The 25,955-nt window shown below is 46.6% G+C and overlaps 1 protein-coding gene across 1 annotated transcript in view; it reads left to right on the top strand.

Annotated features, from left to right (window-relative positions):
• The window catches only part of RPA2 (replication protein A2), a 112,643-nt gene extending 111,389 nt beyond the window's left edge, over positions 1 to 1,254 (top strand). The window contains exon 9 of the mRNA XM_075333965.1: positions 845 to 1,254. Coding sequence (XP_075190080.1) covers positions 845 to 929 — 85 coding nt within the window. The 3' untranslated portion in view covers positions 930 to 1,254. The remainder of the gene's footprint in view (positions 1 to 844) is intronic.
• The last annotated feature ends 24,701 nt before the right edge of the window (positions 1,255 to 25,955 follow it).

The following is a 25,955-nucleotide window of genomic DNA, read 5'->3' as shown; positions in this document are numbered from 1 at the left end:
CAGCGCACTACACAAACACTTGACAACTACACACAACAATATATATATATATATATATATATATATATATATATATATATATATATATATATATATATATATATATATATATATATATATATATATATATATATATATATAATACAAAAATCATACATTAACTACACAATAAATTCTAGAATACCCGGTGCGTTAGAATCAGGCCACCTTCTAGTAATCTAATATTACTAGATTTATCTTTTGTATAGCAGGAGCCAGAAATTTACATAGGAATATGAGGTTACAGCCTGCTTTTTGCTGATAGGAGTTTGTCATTTAACACATGCTGGAAGGGTCCTTTCTCAATTAAGCATATGACAAGGTGTCTCAACCACCCCAAACTTATCCAGGCTACTTTCTTTCCTATACATTATGGAGGTCTATTGCCATACAGTCCTCTCTGCCCTGTATTGCGGTGGAATTTTCTGCTTCTAGCTGCAGCTGTCCAGCATCCTGCTCACATCATCTTTGAATTTATTTTTTATATATTTGCTTTCTAACAAGCTCATATGTCATGTGACGCGTAGTAAGCAAAAAATGCTATAATACAGATGTGGTTAGTGATGTTGGAAGTCCTTTACTTCTTTCATATATCTGCTTTCATGTTATACACTCCTAAATGTTGCCAAAAGAGAAGCTTGTAATGAGGCCTTTATACCCCAAACTAAAGACGTATAAAAAAGTGCTTTATTGCTGATAAAATCCTTACCTTTCTTGCATGATGGCACTTTCACATACATGCCCTTAGTTTGAGGTATAAATTGCTAATGACCTGTTCTCTAACTTTTTTTTCTTCTTCTTTCAGACAAGCTTTGGACTTCCTGAGCAATGAAGGCCACATTTATTCAACTGTGGATGATGACCACTATAAGTCGACAGATGGTGATTAAAGAAAATCAAGGATGGAGGATTTGAGAATTCTCAATCTGATTGCAGTGTTGACTTTAATAAGCTCTTGCTATGATACATCCCAATTGTGCAACAGACTTATTTTTTTTTTCCTCTTTCCTGGGATCCAAGGAAACTTGTGAAATTCTTTTTACTTAGCTGTTAAGAGTTAATAAAGCGTTTTTTTCTCTTTTGTTTTAATATATAACTTTAAGGCTAATTACCAATATGTAAAGGTAGTTGTCTGACTTTAACCTAAGCAAAAGTGCATTAGATGCTTGTAAATAGTTTGTTCTATCACACATGAAAATAAAAATCTTTAATACATGTTGTACTGTGAAAAATAATTTGTTAGCACTGTTGCTTTGCAGTGTTGGGGTTCTGGGTTTAAGGCCATGTGCGCACGTTGCATTTTTTTCTGCGTTTTGGCTGCGTTTACAACTGCACTGTGTCATTGACAAAATGCATGCGCTGTGCTTCCCCAGTAAAGTCTATGAGAATCATGGAAAATCTGTGCGCACTATGCTTTTTGAAACGCAGCATTTTGATTGTCAAAAATTTGACAAAATCTCTGTGTTGAGAAAAGCAGTATGTCGCTAATAAGGAGTTAATGGCAGCAGCCGATAGCTGCCACTAAGTCCTAGGTTAATCATGGCAGGCGTCTCCCCGAGATACCTTCCATGATTAACCTGTAAGTTAAAGAAAATAAACACACATCTAAAAAATCCTTTATTTGTAATGAAAGACAAAAAAATACCCTCTTTCACCACTTTATTAACCCCTTAAAAACACCTCCAGGTCCGACGTAATCCACGCAAGGTCCCACGGCGCTTTCAGCTCTGCTACATCGGATGCTGACAGGAGAGGTAGTACAACATCGCCGATCCATGCAGCAACTGAAATGAGTCGCGCGATCAGCTGTGCTGTCACTGAGGTTACTCGCGGCCACCGCTGTCAGGTGGAGGACTGCAGCTGTGTCAGGATTTTCGTGCCCGTAATCAACGGGTACTGTGTGCCATGTATTGACTGTGTTGAATTGTAAATTGGGCCTCCATAACTGCGCCACAGCGAGGATAGAGACGTAAGGGGATGCTGATGCCGCTGGAGCAGCTGCAGCACATGATACTGTAGCCCCGATCATGCCGCTTGCTTTGCCGTATGTCCCGGGGGCGGCATGGTTACCGCAATATGCTGGGGAGCCCAATACCCTAGCTGAATTTAGAGAAAAGATGTGCAATATCCTGGATATACAGTATACTCTATGACTGTCAAGCAAAAAGTGTCTGTCTTGCTGGGGCAGCTGACGGATGTAGCAGAGCGTGAGGTTAAATCCTGGCTGAACAGAGATAGAAGGACAATAACCCAGATATTTGCTAATTTAAAAGCTGCTTTTGAAACTCATACTGTAGCTGAGTTAACAATGAGGTTTTACAATTGCAAACAAAAGCCGCAGGATAGCATATGGGATTATGCATTGAACCTTCAGAAGTCCGCTGCAGGCTGTAAAGCAGGTAGATATAAAACATTGAAGGACCACATAAATTAACATATAATGCAGGCAACAACTCAAGTTACATAAGAACCAGAGAGTGTGGAGTCTTTAGATTTGCCCAGTAGCAAAAACACCCAAACAAGCCGTAGTTAGAAATGTATAAAACATTTTATTATATAAATGCTGTAGGGTATAATATAAACATAGATATCGAGGACCAAGGAGTAAGAAGTGCTGAGGGGGAAAGAACCCTACGTGTCCACGAAGAAAATAGAGGAGAAAAAGTCTCCAGGAAATCTGAAAAAGTTCCCAGGGCTGAATGCCCAATAGGTAATAAGTTGCCCAAAGAGGTACAGAAAGTGCAAAAGATTGCCGACAACGAAACAGAAAAGTTCCAATTGTAGCATCCAAAGGGCAACTACCTACCAGAAGTCAGATCGCCAAAAAGCCGGGGTAACACGTGGGGACCAACGTCCCAACAAGTGTTTCGCTTAGTGTACTTCGTCGGGGGACAGATAAAACTAGTGCAAAGTACTGACTTTATAACGGATCCAAAGTACCCCTAGACCGCCCACTTATCCGCGCGTCATAGTGAGACTACCGGTCTGAGTCGCGCTGCGGTTCAGCGTCGGCAGCGGAGGCCGGATGGAAGAAAACTTCCTGTGACGTCACAAACACTTCCGGTTCTCCGCTGCTAAGGACGCCACCACAACTGCGCCCAGAAGGTGGGTGTTCACAAATGACGCGTCACGAGTCCCACCCACTCCAAAAACGGGGAGAAAGACTCCCGCCCACACAGCGGATAAACTCGCACAAGGGCGCACAACCTAACCAGGTGAGCAATTCTATAATATAAATATACAGAAATCACTCCACGGGTGCTTCTCATATGCGCTATATTTTTAGCTCTACAGTGGTTTTTACATCCACGGCAGCTTCCACACGGGTAGCAGCCGACTCGCTGAGGGCCACAGCCAAAGAGGGGGGGTGTCTTTACGACATGGTGACTGTGCACTAACATATCTCTAAGGGTTGAAACACATCTATGCGAGTAAAATCGGTCCGACTGGGCTGAAAAAAACTCGGCTGATTTTAGTTCACGTTAGGTCCGAGTGCAACGCAAGTGCGATGCTTTTTCTGAAAAAATTAATGATTTTACTAGCGTGTGTAATGCGTATTTTTTACTATCTCATCTGCCATTCAGCGCTGTTACATGGCCGCTGACAGCAGACACAGACAGCCATGTAGCAGAGCTGAATGGCAGATGACAGCAGACACAGACAGCCATGTAGCAGAGCTGAATGGCAGATGACAGCAGACAAAGACAGAGCCGCACAATCAGAATGAACTCGGGTGAACTTCACCCGACTTCATTGTCATGCTGCGGCTCTGTCTGTGCCGCGTCCTGATTAGCGGTCACCTGTGAAGGACTCACCGGTGACCGCTAATCCCCCGAGTGACTAAAGTTAACAGCCCTCTCTCATATACTCACCGATCCCAGGCGCCGCGCTGCACGGCATTCACACTGCTCCGGCGGCTTTTACTATTTTGAAAAAGCCGGCCGCTCATTAAACAATCTCGTATTCCCTGCTTTCCCCGCCCACAGGCACCTATGATTGGTTGCAGTGAGACACACCCCCACGCTGAGTGACAGGTGTCTCACTGCGACCAATCACAGCAACCGGTGGGCAGGTCTATACTATGCAGTGAAATAAATAAATAATTAAAAAAAACAGCGTGCGGTCCCCCCCAATTTTAATACCAGCCAGATAAAGCCATACGGCTGAAAGCTGGTATTCTCAGGATGGGGAGCCCCACGTTATGGGGAGCCCCCCAGCCTAACAATATCAGTCAGCAGCTGCCCAGAATTGCCGCATACATTATATGCGACAGTTCTGGGACTGTACCCGGCTCTTCCCGATTTGCCCTGGTGCGTTGGCAAATCGGGGTAATAAGGAGTTAATGGCAGCCCATAGCTGCCACTAAATCCTAGATTAATCATGTCAGGCGTCTATGAGACACCCTCCATGATTAATCTGTAAGTTACAGTAAATAAACACACACACACACACACACGAAAAAATCGTTTATTAGAAATAAAAAACACAAACAAATTCCCTCATCACTAATTTAATCAGCCCCAAAAACCCTCCATGTCCGGCGTAATCCACGGACCTCCAGCGTCGCTTCTAGCTTTGCTGCATGGAGGTGACAGGAGCTGCAGCAGACACCGCCACTCCTGTCACCTCCAAGCAGCAACTGAGGTGAGTAGCGCGATCAGCTGAACTGTCACTGAGGTTACCCGGTGGCCGCGATTAACCTCAGTGACACCTCAGCAGATCGCGCTACTCACCTCAGTTGCTGCGTGGAGGTGACAGGAGCGGCGGTGTCTGCTGCAGCTCCTGTCACCTTCATGCTTGAAGCGACGCTGGAGGTCCATGGATTACGCCAGACATGGAGGGCTTTTTCGGGCTTATTAAATTGGTAATGAGGGAATTTGTTTGTGTTTTTTTATTTCTAATAAATGATTTTTTTCATGTGTGTGTGTGTTTATTTACTGTAACCTACAGATTAATCATGGAAGGTATCTCATAGACGCCTGACATGATTAATCTAGGATTTAGTGGCAGCTATGGGCTGCCATTAACTCCTTATTACCCCGATTTTGCCAACGCACCAGGGTAAATCGGGAAGACCCGAGTACAGTCCCAGAACTGTCGCATATAATGTATGCGGCAATTCTGGGCGGCTGCTGACTGATATTGTTAGGCTGGGGGGCTCCCCATAACGTGGAGCTCCCCATCCTGAGAATACCAGCCTTCAGCCATATGGCTTTATCTGGCTGGTATTAAAATTGGGGGGACCGCAAGCCATTTTTTTTAATTATTTATTTATTTCACTGCACAGTATAGACCCGCCCACCGGCTGCTGTGATTGGGTGCAGTGAGACACCTGTCACTCAGCGTGGAGGCGTGTCTCACTGCAACCAATCATAGGCGCCTGTGGGCGGGGAAAGTAGGGAATACGAGATTGTTTAATGAGCGGCCGTCTTTTTCACAATAGTGAAAGCCGCCGCAGCAGTGAGCAAGCCGTGCAGCGCCGCGCCGGGGAACGGTGAGTATGAGAGAGGAGGGGAAAATGACCGACAGACTGTGAGAGAGGGACAGAGATAGTGACGGACCGACAGAGAGAGAACAGAGACCGAGAGGGAGAGAGCGACTGACAGAGAATAGTGATTGACAGACATTGTGAGACATCGCTCGTTTCCAGTGTTTTAGGAAACATGCGAGAAATGTATTTAGAAAATCGGATGTCACTAGGATGGTGTGAGTGCCGTCCCGTGACATCCGATTTTTTACACGCTCCCATAGACTTGCATTGGAGAGACTCGCAGTAGAAACTCGCAAAAAAGCAGCATGCTGCAATTTTTTTCTCAGTCCGATTTGGACTGAGAAAAAAAATCGCAGATGAGAGCTGAATCATTCACTAACGTGTCCGATTCCAATGCGAGATTTTCTCGCATTGCTCTACTACGAGAAACTCGCAAGTGAGAAGCAGCCCTAAGACTCCTTCCCCTCTTTGCTGTCATCATGGGGCGTGCGGGCAGGTATCCCTCAAGAGAGAGTTCCGTTTGAAGAATCGCCCAGTGTTTGCTCAGCACTCCTTATCTGTTTCCACTGTCGGCAGTAGGTGGAAATAAATCTGGCTACTGGGCCAGATTGTCATCCCCATGTGTGTATTATATTACGAGCTTCCTGCAGGGCTCTGGTATCATATTTATGTGTCTTGAGTTATGATTGTACTTTTTCCTCCTTCCTTCGCCTTTTCCATATGTTCTGTTTCTAATATCTTTACACCTTGCGGTTTTTCTCTAAAAGCTAAGGTAATACCATATATTTTGTATACATTTCATCTGCCTGGGTTGCGGAGTGATTGTATATCCTCTCTTCCTTGCTTTATCCGCTGTGTGGGCGGGAGTCTTTCTCCCCGTTTTTGGAGTGGGTGGGACTCGTGACGCGCCATTTGTGAGCACCCGCCTTCTGTGCGCGGTTGCGGTGGCGTCCTTAGCAGCGGAGAACCGGAAGTATTTGTGACGTCACAGGAAGTTTTCTTCCATCCGGCCTCCGACGCTGAACCGCAGCGCGACTCAGACTGGGAGTCTCACTATGACGCGCGGATGAGTGGGCGGTCTAGGGGTACTTTGGATCCTTTATAAGGTCAGTACTTTGCACTAGTTTTTTCTGTCCCCCGACGAAGCACACTGTTCCCCGACGAAGCACACTAAGCAAAACACGTGTTGGGATGTTGGTCCCCACGTGTTACCCCGGCTTTTTTGCGATCTGACTTCTGGTAGGTAGTTGCCCTTTGTATGCTACAATTGGAACTTTCCTGGAACTTTTCTGTTTCGTTGTCGACAATCTTTTGCACTTTCTGTACCTCTTTGGCCAACTTAATACCTATTGGGCATTCAGCCCTGGAAACTTGTTCTCTATTTTCTTCCGGGACACGTGGGGTTCTTTCCCCCTCAGCACTTCTTACTCCTTGGTCCTCGATATCTATGTTTATGTTATACCCTACAGCATTTATATAATAAAATGTTTTATACATTTCTAACTACGGCTTGTTTGGGTGTTTTTGCTACTGGGCAAATCTAAAGACTCCACACTCTCTGGTTCTTATGTAAAGCAGGTAGACCCTGAAAGCGTGTAGGAGGAAGATTAAATGTTAATTGAACAGTTTCTTGAGGGGCTACATTCACCAATCCATCAAACATAGCTGCATCTATGGGTTATAGAGCATCTGAGTCTAGACTTTGTAACCCTGAAGAACAGAGCCATTAGAGCACTATGAGTCCCTGTGACTACAGACCCCGCTCCTCAGCCGCGGCGAACTATCACCTCTCCCTCAGATGGCGTCCCTTTCCTTAAATCCAGCAGAAATCAATGGACACACTGTAACACCTGGATCCTCTGATGACTTGCGCTCCCAGTTACAGCAGCTGACAAAAGATGTGGCCATGCTCCTAAAGGCAATGCAACTTCAGCAGAAACCGTAGTCGTTGGAGAGGATCCAGTTGGCTGACAGCCCCGAGGACGTCCTGTGGATGCGAGGAAGGAGGAACCTGCCACCCAGAGGGAGACCCAACAACCGCTACAACTCGTCAGGACAGCCTATCTGCCGCCATTGCAACGAGGCGGGTCACTTTGCCAGGTCATGTCCTTTAAACCAGTGACCCCTGGGGCAGCGGGCCGATCCCCAGGAGTAAAACGACCAGGCCCGTTGAACTGGCGCAATAGATATGTGGGAGGACGGCCATTTGTGTCTATCACTCTATTGGACGCTAGCTCTTAGGTGACGATGATGCCGCATATCCATTACAAAAGATTTTGGGCTGATTCTGAGCTCACTCGCCCATACCTTACAATATATGGTGTTAATGGATAGCCGGTATCACAAGTAGGGTTCAAGGACGTAACAATGAAAGTGGGGAGGGAGGAGCTAAAGGGCCAGGGACTTCTTGTGGTGGATACTGATTGTCCTGAAAGAAATCCAACAACGATACTAGGCACTAATGTTATTGAAAATTGGGAGAAGTTCTTTTCTTCCTCCAGCAGGTTGCAGAAACTGCCAGCGGCGCGCAGCAGGGGGTCCTGCAGAAAGTCATCAAGGCCATTCTGCAGAGACAACAGGTAGAGTTCTCTGGTGGGTAAATCGGCAGTGTACGGGTAAGTGACCCATTCCACATTGTGTTACCCCCAAGAAGTGAAGTGATGATTTGGTGTCGGGCAGCGATAGGCCTCAGTTGGCAGGATTACCAGGCAATGGTAGCGCCCATGTACTCAGATAGTAGGCCCAGAGTCCTGACAGCCAGGGGGTAGTAGATGTACGCAAAGGGAGGGTCAACAACTCAATCCAGCCAGTGGAACCCTTGACCCCGTCTGACCAGGCGGAGGACAACAGCTCCAAGGGACAGCTGGAGGACTTGTGTCAGAAGCTGCATGTCGGTACTGATTCCACCTCTTCTTACCAAAGACACGGAGTTTATCGGGTGGTGCAGGAATATGAACGGGTCTTTAGTAAGCATCCATTAGACTTTTGGCGGATAAAAGGGGTACACCATTGCATACCCACAGGAAACCATCCACCTATTAAAGAGAGATACAGGCCTATGCCGCCGACTCACTATCAGTGTGCTAAAGATATGTTAGGGGAAATGAAGGAGGCTGGGGTTATTAGAAATAGTTGTAGCCCTTGGTAAGCCCCATTTGTCCTAGTAAGAAAGAAAGATGACACAATGAGGATGTGTGTTGACTATAGGCAGATAAACCGCATAACACACAAGGATGCTTACCCATTGCCCCGCATTGAGGAATCACTGGCTGCACTGAAAGCTGCTAATTTCTTTTATACCTTAGATCTTACCAGTGGGTATTAGCAGGTTTCCGTGGCAGAAAATAATCGGGAGAAGACCGCGTTCATGACGCCGATGGGTCTGTGTGAGTGTAGCGCCCCTGAACATATCAGGGCACTACAAGAAACTGCATCCTCTAGGGGATGCAGGACCTACCACCTTGGACCTGGAGCAACAGTGCCATTGAACACCAAAACATGAATCAATTCCTAGTGAACTCTCCACACCCGGCATAGAAGGGTTAACAGAAGAGTTTAGCTGGCTTGGTGGGAGGAGTTAGTCAGTAGTCAGTTAGAATCTGAGAGCGCACGGAGAAGTGTGCGGGCGAGCCTGCACTGGGTCCGTGTAACGGTGACCCCGGGGGCACATGAGAGAGGTCGCCAGGACGAGTACCGGAGATACCGCTTGGACCAGAGCACGAACGGGGCACAGGGCCCTAGATCGAATGTCAAGTTTCAAACGGTTTGATAAATACCTGCACGGTGTGGAAACCTTCACGGACTTCAACGAACCAAATAATCTGGGGGCATCAGCAGTAAACTAGGATCAGGGTTCGGACACTTGCCTCCCCGCAGGGTCCGCACTGCCCGCCGTATGGAGAAGGAGACTACCCCAAACGGGACAGTCGGGGCCCCCAAACGCTTCAAGCTACAGGGACTCAACTAACAAGAGAGTACCAGGGACAGAGCAACCTGGGTCACTACATTGGGACCAAAACCAGCATACCAAGGGTTCATGTGAGTAGAGACTGTTAGGGTATGTGCGCACTAGGCGTTTTTTTCACGCTGCGTTTTTATGTGCGTTTTTGTCTCAAAAAATGCACCCGCGGCTAAAAAACGCGACAAAAACGCATGCGTTTTTACCGCGATTTAGTGCGTTTTTTGCTGCGTTTTTGCTCAGTGCGTTTTTAATCAGTGCACAATGCCATTAAAGATTGTTGATGAAAAAAAAAAAAAAAAAGGTCTGATGTCATTTCCTTCTTCAAAATGTTCATTGTATGCAGGAGAGCAGACAGCTGCAGAACTAGTGTATGCAGGAGAGCAGACAGCAGCTGCAGAACTACAAGGCTCAGCATCCTCCATGCAGGACTGTATGCAGGAGTTTTTTGCCCAAAAAGAAAAAAAAAATGACATGGGCTTCGCTATATTTTTGTATGCTAGCCAGGTACAGCAGGCAGGTACAGGCTGCTCCCAATCCCCAGCTGCCTATTTGTACCCAGCTGGGAATCAAAAATATAGGGAAGTCTTTTTTTTTTTTTTTTATTTCATGAATTTCAAGAAATAATTAAAAAAAAAAAAATGACATAGGCTTCGCCCAATTTTTGAGTCCAGCCAGGTACAACTAGGCAGCTGGGGATTGGAATCCGCAGTGCAGAGTGCCCAAGCTTTCTGGGCACCCTCGCTGCGAATTGCAGTCCACAGCTACCCCAGAAAATGGCGCTTTCATAGAAGCGTCATCTTCTGGCGCTGTATCCAACTCTTCCAGCTGCCCTAATGTCGGGTGGCTCGCTCGGTAATAATGGGGTTAGAACTAGCTGTATATTATCAGCTGGCCCTAAGCCTTAGACATGGCCACCATGAATTTCTAGTAATGATAAAAAAAAAAACACAACACACAGAAAAATATTTTTATTAGAAATAAAACACAACACAACTAGTGACTCCATCTTTATTGAAATAAAGAACCCCCCTCCACAGTAATTCTGGGTCAAGGGTCCCGCGCCGTCCAATCCGGATCCAATATCATCTGATCGGTTTACTGGAAGGCAAAGTGATCAGATGTGTCAGGTTAAACTACGTGAATCACATCACACATCAGCTGATTGTATAAAAGCCGATTATACAATCAGATGATGCATCAGTGCATAAAAAAAAAAATAAATAAATACTCACGTCTGTGCTGATTACCGGCAGCTCCTGGAGCGATGGGATGAGAGTCTGATCCTGTCCCATCGCTGCAGGAGCTGCCGGTAATCAGCTGATGAAGTCTCCTGACGGCAGGATCAGCTGATAGCCGGCCGGGCGCGAAAAAGCCGGCGACACCGCAAGAATTACGATCAGCTGATGCGTCAGGTGACTGCATCAGGTGATCCACCGCCAGGTCCTGCAAGCTTCGTACGTGCCCCGGGGAGACTGCACACAGCCAAAGTGGCGGTACCGGGACAGGAGCTGGGAGCGGGCATGGCACCGGGACCCCGCAGACAGGTGAGTATATATGACTTTTTTTTTTTTCTACTGTTCACTTTTGTTTTCGCCGCTGCCTCCACCTCTCGCCCAGACATGGCGCCGCACGGAGCTGACATGGCACCGGGTTGTGGACGCAGCGGTGACGTTACTGGGAGGATTCATGCTTCTGTGTTTACCAACAGAAGGAATCCTCTTCCTGTACACGTCACTTTAGTGCCCACCCCTTGCATTTATAGCTGCGTTTTTAGTCATAGAAACGCAGCTATATGCGTTTTTCATTGCGTTGTTGAACATCTCATTGAACTCAATGGGTGAAAAACGCAGTGAAAAACGCAGAAATAATTGACATGCTGCATTTTTGTGGTCACCACAAAAACGCAGCTACAAAAAAACGCTGTGTGCGGACAGCACTTCTGAAAACCCATAGATATTGCTGGGGAAGCAATGTCACTGCGTTTTCAGCACAAAAACGCAGTAAAAAATGCAGCTAAAAACGCAGCAAAAACGCCTAGTGCGCACAAGGCTTTAAAGTCAACCTGATGTGGTCTCCCATCATTCTGCATTTTCACATCTCCCAGACACTGCACTACTTGCGGAGGGCCCAACACCATTGCTGCAATTACCATCAGCTCTGGGAGTACCCACATTTAGCAGCGGCAGTTCCCATCCTTAACCGCAACACGCAGGTGGCGTCACATGACAATAACTTTCATCCCCTGTAAATACCCCCATTAACAAAAGGGGCCCAGGGCACGGAAATGGGCAACGGCCACCAGAAGTGACATTATCATATACACATATTGCCCAGGACCAAGTACCCCATTCCCTGGGCGCTACATGAGTTTAACAGCATGCCATTTGGACTCTGCAATGCCCCAGGATGTTCCAAAGGCTGATGGAGTGTTTCCTGGGGCACCGAAACTTTGAGACTGTACTAATATATCTTGATGACGTCATTGTGTATTCCAAGACGTTAGAGGCAAAAAAGCTGTGGGAAGATAAGGCGCAATAGGGTCTTACCTGGTATAACAATGGGGGGTGAATGTTAACAGGAACACTCACCTAGGGTGGTTGTGCCAGTCACAACCCCTTTAACAGCATATAGGTAACGTGGAAGGGAGCGGTCACGCAGCAAGGAGTAGTTTCAGACCGCAGGAGAAAAGCAGGTTTGAATACCGCGCCAAACCACAGGAGTCCAGATGATGTAAGTAAATCTCTTTTCTTTATTTACACAGGTCTACGCGTTTCAAGGACATATCCGTCCTCTTCCTCAGGAGAATGTACAGAGAATATAACGTTGCAACATCGCTTCCAAAATATCGTCTGGGTCATGTCGTTAGTGACGCACATCCGGCGCCGGTAGCGACATCGCAACATGTAAATCCTAGGTGCGACGATAAACGATTGCAAAAGCGTCGAAAACCGGTGATCTGTGTAGCGTCGTTCATTTTCATAATGTCGGGTCGACCGCAGGTACGATGTTGTTTGTCATTCCTTCAGCTCCACACATCGCTGTGTGTAAACCCACAGGAGCGACAAACATCGCCTTACCTGCGTCCTGACGGCAATGTGGAAGGGAGAAGGTGGGCGGGATGTTCTCTCCAGCTCATCTCCGCCCCTCCGCTTCTATAGGCCGGCCGACTACTGACGTCGCGGTGACGTCGCTGTGACGCCGAACGCACCTCCCCCTTGAAGGAGGGATAGTTTGGCAGTCACCGCGACGTCGCCGAGCAGGTATGTGTGTGTGAAGCTGCCATAGCGATATTGATCGCTACGGCAGCAATCACCACATATCACATGTGCGACGGGGCGGGTACTATCACGCTCGGCATCGCAAGCCGATGCTAGCGATGTCGCAACGTGTAAAGTACCCCTTAGTCTGGGCCATCACTGAGTGGTTCAAGCCCTACCTGGCGGCTGCAAACTTTACCATTTTTACAGATAACAACGCACTTACTCACTTGGACTCCACAAAGCTAGGTGCACTAGAGCAGCGATGAATGGCCCAGTTGTCAAACTATGACTTCACCATCAAATATCGGGCAGGTTGCAAAAAATGCCAACGCTGATGCATTGTCGAGAATGCCCCACTTAGCACATGCAGGAGAAGACTCAGATGAGCTAGAAGAGATAGAGCTGACGGCTTTTCACCGCAACAGTGCATTCCAGTGTAACCAAGGTGTTAAAGGCAAACGCCAAGAGGCCACGCTGAACCCGTTACCTTACCACTGGTGGGAGGAAACGCAAGACAGCGATCCGGCTGTTTGCCTAGTTAAAGAGCTATTAACCCAACCAGACTCACGTCTTAGCCCATATGCCCCACCGGAAGCACAACATCTATGGAAGGAAAGGAGCAAGTTGTTCATCTACAGGGGTAGGCTATGCAGACATTACATCCACCCCCGAACCCATTCGCTGGTGTGGCAAATAGTGGTACCGAAGAGAGATGTTCAGATGGTGCTGGAGGTGTACCATGACGGAGCAGGACACTTTGGGTGGAAGAAGCTTGAGGTACTGTTACACAACAAATTCTATTGGGTTGGCATGAGAACCACCATCGAAAACTGATGCCGAACCTGTGGCCCGTGCAACCTGAGAAGAAAGGACCGTGACAGTCAAAGAGATCCACTACAGTCAATTGTCACCAAGCAGGAACTTGTAGCCTTGGACAATGTGAAATTTACACCCAGTAGATCCGGCTATATGTATGCCCTCACTATGGGGACCATTATTCCCGGTTTCTGGTGGTAGTACCTGTAAAGGACTTGACAGAAAGAAACGCAGCGAGAACCTTTCAAGCCTACTTCTGCAGACCACCTGGCTACCCAGAACAGGTGTTGATGGCTCAAGGTTCTGCGTTCGAAGCTGAAGTGTTCCAGGAGTTTTGCAATCTTTATGGATGCAAGAAAATCCGAACCACACTGATCACCCACAGACAAACGGCATGTGTGAGAAAATGAACCATGAGGTCATAGACCTGTTGAAAACCTTGACCTTGGAAGAAAGAAGCATGTAGCCAGAGAACTTGCCTGATTTAGTGGACATGTACAACAACAGTCCTGTGAGTTCCACCAATTGCACGCCGGCAGTTGACCTAGAGATGTGAATTGTGGTTCCGGAAACTAGTTCACCTGATGTTGATTGGAACACTAAAGCTGGGTTCACACATAGCGACAGCGACAACGATGACGCTGTTACGTCACCATGTTATGTGACGCAACAGCGACCTTGTAAGTCGCTGTTATGATCGCTGCTTAGCTGTCAAACACAGCAGCAGCGATCATAACGACACGCGTCGCTGTGCTACATGTGCAGAGAGCAGGGAGCCGCGCATACTGCCTAGCGCTGGTAAGCAGTATGCGAAGGTAAAGATCGGGTAACCAGGGAAAGGTCTTCCCTTGGTTACCCGATGTTTACCTTGGTTACAGCTTACTGCAGCTGCCAGACTCCGGCTCCTGCTCCCTGCTCGCTTCATTTCATCGCTCTCTCGCTGTCACACACAGCGATGTGTGGCGTCACAGCGGGAGAGCGACGACCAAAAAATGAAGCTGGACATTCAGCAACGACCGGCGACCTCACAGCAGGGGCCAGGTCGTTGCTGGATGTCACACACAGCGACAGCGACGGGACGTCGCTGCAACGTCACAGAAAATAGTGACGTAGCAGCGACGTCGTTGTCATCGTCGCTGTGTGTGACACCACCCTAAGCGTCAAGAGCAGTACAAAAAAGGTACAGGACTGCGTAGAAAGAAGCTTAAACCAAATTAGAGAAAAGAAAGAGAAATATTATAACAAGCGTGCACCAGCTGCTCCTTTAATACCTGGAGAGATGGTTCTAAAAAGAAAAAGAAGGACCAATAAGCTTGACGACCACTGGGAAGCAGAACCATACACAGTATTGCCCTCTAAGTTTGACAACAAGAAAATCTGCTTAAATAGCAAATGATAAGGGAAAGACGTCAGCGACAGTTTCTAGAGCCCACCTTAAGAAATGTCCTGAACAGTTGCAGCCAAAAGAAGTCATCACCTTTATACCTTAACCTAAAGAGGAAAAGAAAGAGAAGATGATACGAACAGTACATGGAGATTTTCCTGAAAGTTGGCCTCTGCTCAATGGAGCCATAATTGTACCATTATTGACTACCACTCAACCAGTAGAAGTCCCAGAAAGACTGGAAGAACCTGTCGATGTTCCAGAAGAACTACTGTCGCAGTAGAACCAGAGACCCTGCTATTGGTGAACCTGCCAGTCCTATGATAAGATTAAGACAATATTCACGCATACCAATATTGTGTAGATCCTCAAACAGACTAGTAGATAGTGCACGCATAGCACCAGCACTAGGTACCAGTACACCGCACCGACCAGTTGGGGCATAGGCATTAAGTAAGTCTAGCCGTAGAAACTTCGGTCAGCCCCCGTCGCGTTATATAGAAGAGTATTAAATTGAAAGTGTTAGTAGTTAGTGAAATGTAAAAATGTTTTCTTTGATTGCTTATTGCAACTAAGTAAATCCTTAACCGTCAAGCGTATTGAGCCTGTAGGACTTATTGCATGAACTTTTGCATTTCTTTAACCTTTCTTTACATATGGACCAGTGGAACCACAGGACTGGTAGTGGTCAAAAACTTTCTTTTATATATATATATATGTATATATATATATATATATATATATATATTATATATATACACACACAGTACTCACAGCCTGCAGCGGGAAAGACTGCATTTCTCCGTTTTATTGGTTTTTGTAATTCTTATTTTTTAGACTTTGTAATGTTCTTTTTTGTTACTATTGTTTTATAAGTTTGTGTTTCCAGTCCGGGAGTACTGGATTTAACTAAGGGGGAATGTGGCACCCCAGGGTTTGGTTGCCACAGATATACCTGTACCTGCGGCGGGGAAGGATCTCCATATCAGGTAATCCCACAAACAACACTTCCACTCCAAGCCTGGAGGAGGAGCCCTACAAGCCGAGCTCAGGTGAAGTCCCCTTTAAATCCAGATCTGCAGGCAGTGAGTTGACAGTTAGCAGTTGAGCAGGAGAAAGGACGGTGCAGAGTTGAGCTCGAGAGAGGACTGTGATGACATCAAGATGGAGAGGGCTGTGCTAAGCCCGTATGGAGTAGCTGTGAGACAGACTGAGGGATCCAGGAGTGAGGCAAAAGATGAGTGACCGGGGAGGTGGAGCCAGACCGGTTCATCTCCGAGGAACAGCACTGACTACCGGGACACCCGGCATCCGAGATTGTGAGGATCTAATCTGCTCAGCAATAAAGTCCAGAGGCCAGGGAGACTACAGATCTACTGGCCGCAGCAGCTCCTGAAGGCAAAGCCGCTTCACAGAGCTTAGGGACCGCAGTGAGTACAGCAGTTTCCCCTTAGAGAAGCTCCTGCCGCCTGCCATACAGGTGAAGAGAGAAGAGAGGGTCAAGGTATAGCTCTATACAAAATAGAGATAGCTCCGGCACACTATTTAAAGGATATGGGAACAGAATGCTTTAATGCTTCAAGATATTTATTTGTGCATAAGCCAAAAAAAGGTTCTGGACCAATCCAACGTTTCGACCGTACATTCGGTCTTTCTCGAGGATAGGTTATCTGATGTAACAGCAGCAGAACAGAAAAAAGATTATACAATAAACATGTGTATAAATATTAGGATTTACAAATTCCATACAGGATGGAAACAAAATCAAATGTCCATACATTGTTATGCACAAAATGTGACATGATTACATGAACAGTTTGAGAGACATAAAAATGACATTCTATCATAGAAAACAATCAGATCATGTGATACATGAAAGGAGTCAAGATAGCAAAACATACAACCACCTATGGGGAAATTGTGGTAAATGACTGGTCGTCGTCAATTGATATTAGAGTGGGCTAGCAAAATTGGAGAACCTGAAATAACGTTCAGGAAACAAATATCAATATGCTTTTTTATGTCATATATGCGACAAATGGTAAAACAAGAAAGTTTGTTAAGAGACCATAAACAAAGAACCCGGGAGTACACCAGCGGTATGTATACCTTATGCCACTGTTGGAGGAAATAATGGATATGGCGGTCCGCTTTTGTAGCTGGAATAATTGTATTAGTACTGTAACAACATGATTTGTTCTGGATAGATGAGATAAATGTAGGTTAACCTCAAAAAGTCAGTTTACATTTTTTGGGATTTTTATGATACAAGGCTTAAAGGATATGTATCTATGAATTAAAACAATTTACTGTTAAATGCATTGAATATCTACCCTTGTGCACTATATGGTAACAGTGAACACCGCTTTATGCAGCTCAGAAGAGTACATATTCTTTTATATTGCACAGATACAGGTAATTCTGGATCAACTGAATAACAATATAGAGGTTAGCATTAGTCATCCAATATATGATATAGATTATACAGTCATATGAAAAAGTTTGGGCACCCCAATTAATGTTAACCTTTTTTCTTTATAACAATTTGGGTTTTTGCAACAGCTATTTCAGTTTCATATATCTAATAACTGATGGACTGAGTAATATTTCTGGATTGAAATGAGGTTTAGTGTACTAACAGAAAATGTTCAATCCGCATTTAAACAAAATTTGACCGGTGCAAAAGTATGGGGCACCTCACATAAAAGTGACATTAATATTTTGTAGATCCTCCTTTTGCAAAAATAACAGCCTCTAGTCGCTTCCTGTAGCTTTTAATGAGTTCCTGGATCCTGGATGAAAGTATATTTGACCATTCCTGTTACTAAACAATTCAGTTCAGTTAAGTTTGATGGTCACTGGTCGATGGTGTGTGGGTGTGTGTGAGTGTATGCGATCGGATCTGTGAGTGTCGGCAGAGGAGCACGGCGTGCTGGAGGAGGCTGGGAGGAGAGAGGCTGATCCTGGGGAAGGCTGGATGGGGAGGCTGAGAGAAGAGAGGCTGATGCTGGGGGAGGCTGAGGCTGGGGTAGGCTGGGAGGAGAGAGGTTGATTGCTGGGGACCGAAAAGGCTGATGCTGGGAGGAGACAGGCTGATGCTGGGGGAGGCTGAGGCTGGGGTAGGCTGGGAGGAGATAGGCTGATGCTGGGAGGAGAGAGGCTGATGCTGGGGGAGGCTGAGGCTGGGGTAGGCTGGGAGGAGAGAGGCTGATGCTGGGAGGAGAGAGGCTGATGCTGGGGGAGGCTGATGCTGGGGGAGGCTGAGCTGGGGTAGGCTGGGAGGAGAGAGGCTGATGCTGGGGACAGAAAAGTCTGATGCTGGAGGAGAGAGGCTGATGCTGGGAGGAGAGAGGCTGATGCTGGAGGAGAGAGGCTGATGCTGGGGGAGGCTGAGGCTGGGGTAGGCTGAGAGGAGAGAGGCTGATGCTGGGAGGAGAGAGGCTAGATGCTAGGGACAGAAAAGCTGATGCTGGAGGGAGAGAGGTTGATGCTGGGGACAGAAAAGGCTGATTCTGGGGAGGAGAGAGGCTGATGCTGGATGAGAGAGGCTGATGCTGGGACAGAGAGGCTGATGCTGGGGACAGAGAGGCTGATGCTGGGGGACAGAGAGGCTGATGCTGGGAGAGAGAGGCTGATGCTGCGGGGTAGAGAGGCTGATGCTGGAGAAGAGAGGCTGATGCTGCGGACAGAGAGGCTGATGCTGCGGGTAGAGAGGCTGATGCTGGTGCAGCATGGGGATGGAGCACGATGGAGGGTGCGCAGCATGGGGATGGAGCACGTTTGGGAGTGCGCAGCATGCAGATGGAGCACGTTTGGGAGTGCGCAGCATGGCGGATGGAGCACGTTTGGAGTGCGCAGCATGGCGGATGGAGCACGTTTGGGACGTGCGCAGCATGGCGGATGGACCACGTTTGGGAGTGCGCAGCATGGCGGATGGAGCACGTTTGGGAGTGCGCAGCATGGCGGATGGAGTACGTTTGGGAGTGCGCAGCATGGCGGATGGAGCACGTTTGGGAGTGCGCAGCATGGCGATGGACCACGTTTGGGAGTGCGCAGCATGGTGGATGGAGCACGTTTGGGAGTGCGCAGCATGGCGGATGAGCACGTTTGGGAGTGCGCAGCATGGCGGATGGAGCACGTTGGGGAGTGCACAGCATGGGGGATGCAGCATGATGGGGAGTGCGGAGTATGGCGGATGGAGCACGTTTTGGGGAGTGCGCAGCATGGCGGATTGACCACGTTTGGGAGTGCGCAGCATGGCGGATGGAGCACGTTTGGAGTGCGCAGCATGGCGGATGGAGCACGTTTGGGAGTGCGCAGCATGGGAGATGGAGCACGATGGGGGGTGCGCAGCATAGGGGATGGAGCATGATGGGGAGTGTGCTGCAAGGGGGATGGAGCACGATGGGGATTGCGGAGTATGCAGATGGAGCACGTTTGGGAGTGCGCAGCATAGCGGATGGAGCACGTTTGGGAATGCGCAGCATGGTGGATGGAGCACATTTGGGAGTGCGCAGCATGGCGGATGGAGCACGTTTGGGAGTGCACAGCATGGGAGATGGAGCACGATGGGGGGTGCGCAGCATAGGGGATGGAGCACGATGGGGAGTGCGTCTGCATGGGGATGGAGCACGATGGGGGTGTGCGCTGCATGGGGGATGGAGCACGATGGAAGTGCACACCTCCCCCAACACACACACACACGGGCGCGCGCGCACTGCACAACACACCACACACACACACTGGGACCACAAACAACTGCCCTACACAGACACCCACACACACAGACAACGCTGCACACACACAACACCCAACACACAAACACCGTGGCACACACAAATATACGCACATACCGCACAACACACACATTGCACAAAACATACCTCCCCCAAAACACACCACACACACACAAACCGCGCAACACACACACACAACGCGACAGACACACAGCCGCTCCACAAAAGACGCAACACACGCAAACACTACATACAAGACCGCTCTCACCCCCCGTCACACCCAGACAACACCCAGAACATGTACAGCGCCCTACACAAACACTTGGTAACTACACACAACAACATCTATATATATATATAACAAAAATCATACATGAACTACACAATATGTAAATTCTAGAATACCCGATGCGTAGAATCGGGCCACCTTCTAGTAATACAATAAACATGTGTATAATACATTAGGATTTACAAATTCCATACAGGATGGAAACAAAATCAAATGTCCATAAATTGTTATGCACAAAATGTGACATGATTACATGAACAGTTTGAGAGACATAAAATTACATGCTATCATAGAAAACAATCAGATCATGTGATACATGAAAGGAGTCAAGATAGCAAAACATACAACCACCTATGGGGAAATTGTGGTAAATGACTGGTCGTCGTCAATTGGATATAGAGTGGGCTAGCAAAATTGGAGAACTGAAATAACGTTCCGGAAACAAATATCAATATGCTTTTTATGTCATATATGCGACAAATGGTAAAACAAGAATGTTTGTTAAGAGACCATACCAACCACCAACAAAGAACTCGGGGAGTACACCAGCGGTATGTATACCTTATGCACTGTTGAAGGAAATAATGGATATGGCGGTCCGCTTTTTGTAGCTGGAATAATTGTATTAGTACTGTAACAACATGAGTTGATCTGGATAGATGAGATAAATGTAGGTTAACCTCAAAAAGTCAGTTTACATTTTTTGGGATTTTATATAATACAAGGCTTAAAGGGATATGTATCTATGAATTATAACGAACTATCTATTAAATGCATAGAATATCTACCTTGTGCGCTATATGGTAACAGTGGACACCGCTTTATGCAGCTTAGAAGGAGTACATATTCTTTTATATTGCACAGATACAGGTAATTCTGGATCAACTGAATAACAATATAGAGGTTAGCATTAGTCATCCAATATATGATATAGATTATATGATTATACCTCCTCTTATCACAAGAAAATCGCTATGGAGGTATATCTACCTTACATGTTGTCCATCATTATAATGGATTATTTGATCCGTTTGTATGACTCAAAAGAATGTTTCATATCACAGGAGTGTTTCTGAATCAATGAAATAACAGTATAAGGGATAACTCCAGTATAAGGACCGCATAAATATTGACAGATGCTGAGAACTATATGAAATACATTACCTATGCTGGACTGGTGAAACATTATGGTAGTTGAATGCCAGTCAAAAATAGGTTGTTGGTAAAAGGTAAGCTTCTCATACAAGCTCCACAGGGATCCCCTATGAGGGCATATGCTGCAAATAGTACACAAATAGAAAGTGAATGGTGAGGTACTGGATTACTTTAGATTAAGGTGTAACTGCCTCAGTGGACCATCTAGTCACATACCTTCTAAGGTGCTATATACTGTAACGCTGGAGTGAGCAACAGGCTATAAGAATCTCTCTGTGGGGAGATATATACAAAAGGGGAATACCAGTGAAAATCTACATGGCTAACGATATCCAGTGAAATCTATCTTTGGTACATACCTTCAGTGGTGGTTCAGGGTGTGGGCTGTGAGAGTGCTGGCGTGCACCCTGTCTGTGTGATGTGTACTATATATAGGAGGAATGTGCTGCGTCCCACCATCTCACTTCCTGGACGGTGGAACGCAGTGTGCTGGCCCGTGAACCGCACGCTAAGTGCATACCACCCGCACCGCACATGCACGGGACGTGAACACGGCCAGTGTCTGGGAGAGCTGAAAGGAAGTGAGGGCTGTGCTGCTGGGTGTGGAACGCAGCGTTACTGGGCCGTGAACCGCACGCCGCGCACACACAGTGCAATGTCCACGCACCGCACATGCACGGGACGTGGAACACAGGCCAGTGTGTGGGAGAGCTGTTACCATATAGCGCACAAGGTAGATATTCTATGCATTTAACAGTAATTTGTTATAATTCATAGATACATATCCCTTTAAGCCTTGTATCCTAAAAATCCAAAAATGTAAACTGACTTTTTAAGGTTAACCTACATTTATCTCATCTATCCAGATCAACTCATGTTGTTACAGAACTAATACAATTATTCCAGCTACAAAAGTCGGACCGCCATATCCATTATTTCCTCCAACAGTGCATAGGTATACATACCGCTGGTGTACTCCCGGGTTCCTTGTTTATGGTCTCTTAACAAACATTCTTGTTTTACCATTTGTCGCATATATGACATAAAAAGCATATTGATATTTGTTTCCTGAACGGTATTTCTGGTTCTCCAATTTTGCTAGCCCACTCTAATATCCAATTGACGACGACCAGTCATTTACCACAATTTCCCCATAAGTGGTTGTATGTTTTGCTATCTTGACTCCTCCTGACGAAGCCACGCCCGGTGAAACGCGCGTCGAGTCCCCGCCCACCATCACCAGCCTGCCTGCCAGCACTTTGAACATGTCTCAAGGTAAAATACTATAATCCTTCTTTTTATGACATGTTCTTGGCAAACACTTAGGGAAAATACCTCTGGGTGATTTATCCTCTGACTGATTGGCCCTTTTTCTCCCTTCTGGCTATTTGGCCCCTGGTTGCCATATGACTGGTTGTGTTTAGCAGCCATTTTCATCTGCTGGTGATGCTTGTGCATATGTTTGTGTCTGGCGATTTTAAGATCTTGTTCGCCACTGCTGTCTATCTCTATGTCACGCACATTTTATTAATAAATTTGTATTCCACTATTTATTTAGTTTTGGTCTCTTTCTTCACCAGTGATCTTCCTTTTACTTAATTTATTGGTACATTGGGTCACTGGGATTCTTTTAGGTTTTGTGCTCTTATTGAGACCCTCCCTCTCAGGGAATTTGTAGGTTTACATTCTCCAATTTTGCTAGCCCACTCTAATATCAATTGACGACGACCAGTCATTTACCACAATTTCCCCATAGGTGGGTGTATGCTTTGCTATCTTGACTCCTTTCATGTATCACATGATCTGATTGTTTTCTATGATAGTATGTAATTTTTATGTCTCTCAAACTGTTACAATTTATGGACATTTGATTTTGTTTCCATCCTGTATGGAATTTGTAAATCCTAATGTATTATACACATGTTTATTGTATTATTCTTTTTCTGTTCTTCTGCTGTTACATCAGATAACCTATCCTCGAGAAAGACCGAGTGTACGGTCGAAACGTTGGATTGGTCCAGAACCTTTTTTTTTACTTATGCACAAATAAATATCTTGAAGCATTAAAGCATTCTGTTCCCGTATTCCTTTTATTAGTGTGCCGGAGCTATCTCTATTTTGTATGGACCCTTTTTTCTCCGTGCACCTTAAAGTTTATATCACAGTGAGCCGGGTATAACACTAAAAATTTAAGGTATAGCTCTAGGCAGCCAAGGACCAAGGAGAGACACAGCACAGCAAGGAGGCCTCACAACTCACCTGGTGTAGAGATCCTGAACTGTTCCCTGATCTCCAAAAACTGTCATATCAGAAACTGTACCCTCAAATAATATCTGCAAGTAAAACCTGGTCAGAGTTAATGAATTGGTGTGACATACTTTATTTCTCTCATCTAAGGAGCCATAGGCTGCTGCAACTAAAGTGACAGTTGAAAAGGCTGTGAAGAAAAACTGCCATATCTGGTGTAAAGACCTACTAAAACTGCGATGCAGATCCCGCTTCACATACGGGAAAGCGTAAATAACTGGCTGCCTAACCATTGCCCTGGAGGTATGACCTGCAGCCCCAGTAACCATACTGGAACTGTAGGTGGCATCACAAAATACTTTTTTTTTTTTTTACTTTTTACTGACTTTCAGCGACCACCAGGGCCACGGGACCGGGCATAGGCCCCTGTGACATAATCCTATTAACCAACGCCCGGAACCGAGTACACCACGGCCTTGGGGCGGGTCAGCTTTTGGCGTCACAAACAGGATTTTCATGCCCGTAATCAACGGGTACTGTGTGCCATGTATTGACTGTGTTGAATTGTAAATTAGGCTGCCATAACTGCGCCACAGCGAGGATGGAGACATAAGGGGATGCTGATGCCGCTGGGAGCAGCTGCAGCACATGATGCTGCAGCCCCGATCATGCTGCTTGCTTTGCCGTATGTCCCGGGGCGGCATGGTTACCGCCATATGCTGGACAGCCCAATACCCTAGCTGAATTTAGAGAAAAGATGTGCAATATCCTGGATATATACTCTATGAGTGACAAGCAAAAAATGTCTGTCTTGCTGGGGCAGCTGACGGGTGCAGCAGAGCGTGAGATTAAATCTTGGCTGAACACAGAAGGACAATAACCCAGATATTTGCTAATTTAAAAGCTGCTTTTGAAACTCATACTGTAGCTGAGTTAACAATGAGGTTTTACAACTGCAAACAAAAGCGGCAGGATAGAATATGGATTATGCATTGAACCTTCAGAAGGCGCTGCAGGCTGTAAAGCAGGTACACCCTGAAAGCATGCAGGAGGAAGATAAAATGTTAATTGAACAGTTTCTTGAGGGGCTACATTCACCAATCCATCAAACACAGCTGCGTCTATGGGTTATAGAGCATCGAGTCTAGACTTTGTAACCCTGAAGAACAGAGCCATTAGAGCACTACGAGTCCCTGTGACTACAGACCCCGCACCTCAGCCGCGGAGAGCCATCACCTCTCCCTCAGAGATGGCGCCCCTTCCTTAAATCCAGCAGAAATCAATGGACACACTGTAACACCTGGATCCTCTGATGACTTGTGCTCCCAGTTACAGCAGCTGACAAAAGATGTGACCATGCTCCTAAAGGCCATGCAACTTCAGCAGAAACCGCAGTCGTCGGAGAGGATCCACTTGGCTGACAGTCCCGAGGATGTCCCGTGGATGCGAGAAAGGAGGAACCCGCCGTCCAGAGGAAGACAAAACAACCGCTACGACTCGTCAGGACAGCCTATCTGCCACCATTGCAACGAGGCGGGCCACTTTGCCAGGTCATGTCCTTTAAACCAGCGACCCTGGGGCAGCGGGCCGATCCCCAGGAGTAAAATGACCAGGCCTGTTGAACTGGCGCGATAGATATGTGGAGGACGGCCATTCCTATCTATCGTGTTAGATGGCATTCCCACATCTGCTCTATTGGAGACTGTCTCTCAAGTGACAACGATCCCTCATATCCATTACAAAAGATTTTAAGCCGATTCTGAGCTCACTCGCCCAGACCTTACAATATATGCGGTTAATGGGCAGCCGGTATCACAAGTAGGGTTCAAGGAGGTAACGATAAAAGTGGGGAGGGAGGAGCTAAAGGGCCAGGGACTTCTTGTGGTGGTATTGATTGTCTGAAAAAAATCCAACAATGATACTAGGCACTAATGTTATTGAAAATTGTCTGGGAGAAGTTCTTTTCTTCCTCCAGCAGGTTGCAGAAACTGCCAGCGGCATGCAGCAGAGGGTCCTGCAGAAAGACATCAAGGCCCTTCTGCAGAGACAACAGGTATCATTGTCTGGTGGGGAAATTGGCAGTGTACGATTAAGCGACCCATTCCCCATTGTGTTACCCCCAAGAAGTGAAGTGATGATTTGGTGTCGGGCAGCGATAGGCCTCAGTTGGCAGATTACCAGGCAATGGTAGAGCCCATGTACTCAGATAGTAGGCCCAGAATCCTGACAGCCAGGGGGTAGTAGATGTACGCAAAGGGAAGGGTCAACAACTCAATCCAGTCAGTGGAACCCTTGACCCCATCCGACCAGGCGGAGGACAACAGCTCCAAGGGACAGCTGGAGGACTTGTGTCAGAAGCTGCATGTCGGTACTGATTCCACCTTTTCTTACCAAAGACACAGAGTTTATCGGGTGGTGCAGGAATATGAACGGGTCTTTAGTAAGCATCCATTAGACTTTTGGCGGATTAAAAGGGGTACACCATTGCATACCCACAGGAGACCATCCACCTATTAAAGAGAGATACAGGCCTATACCGCCAACTCACTCTCAGTGTGCTAAAGATATGTTAGGGGA

This window comes from Anomaloglossus baeobatrachus, chromosome 2 (genome assembly GCF_048569485.1).
Source record: "Anomaloglossus baeobatrachus isolate aAnoBae1 chromosome 2, aAnoBae1.hap1, whole genome shotgun sequence".
In the NCBI taxonomy this organism is placed as follows: domain Eukaryota; kingdom Metazoa; phylum Chordata; class Amphibia; order Anura; family Aromobatidae; genus Anomaloglossus; species Anomaloglossus baeobatrachus.
The sequence above is the reverse complement of the archived record's forward strand: the minus strand, read 5'-3'. Positions and strand labels throughout refer to the sequence as shown.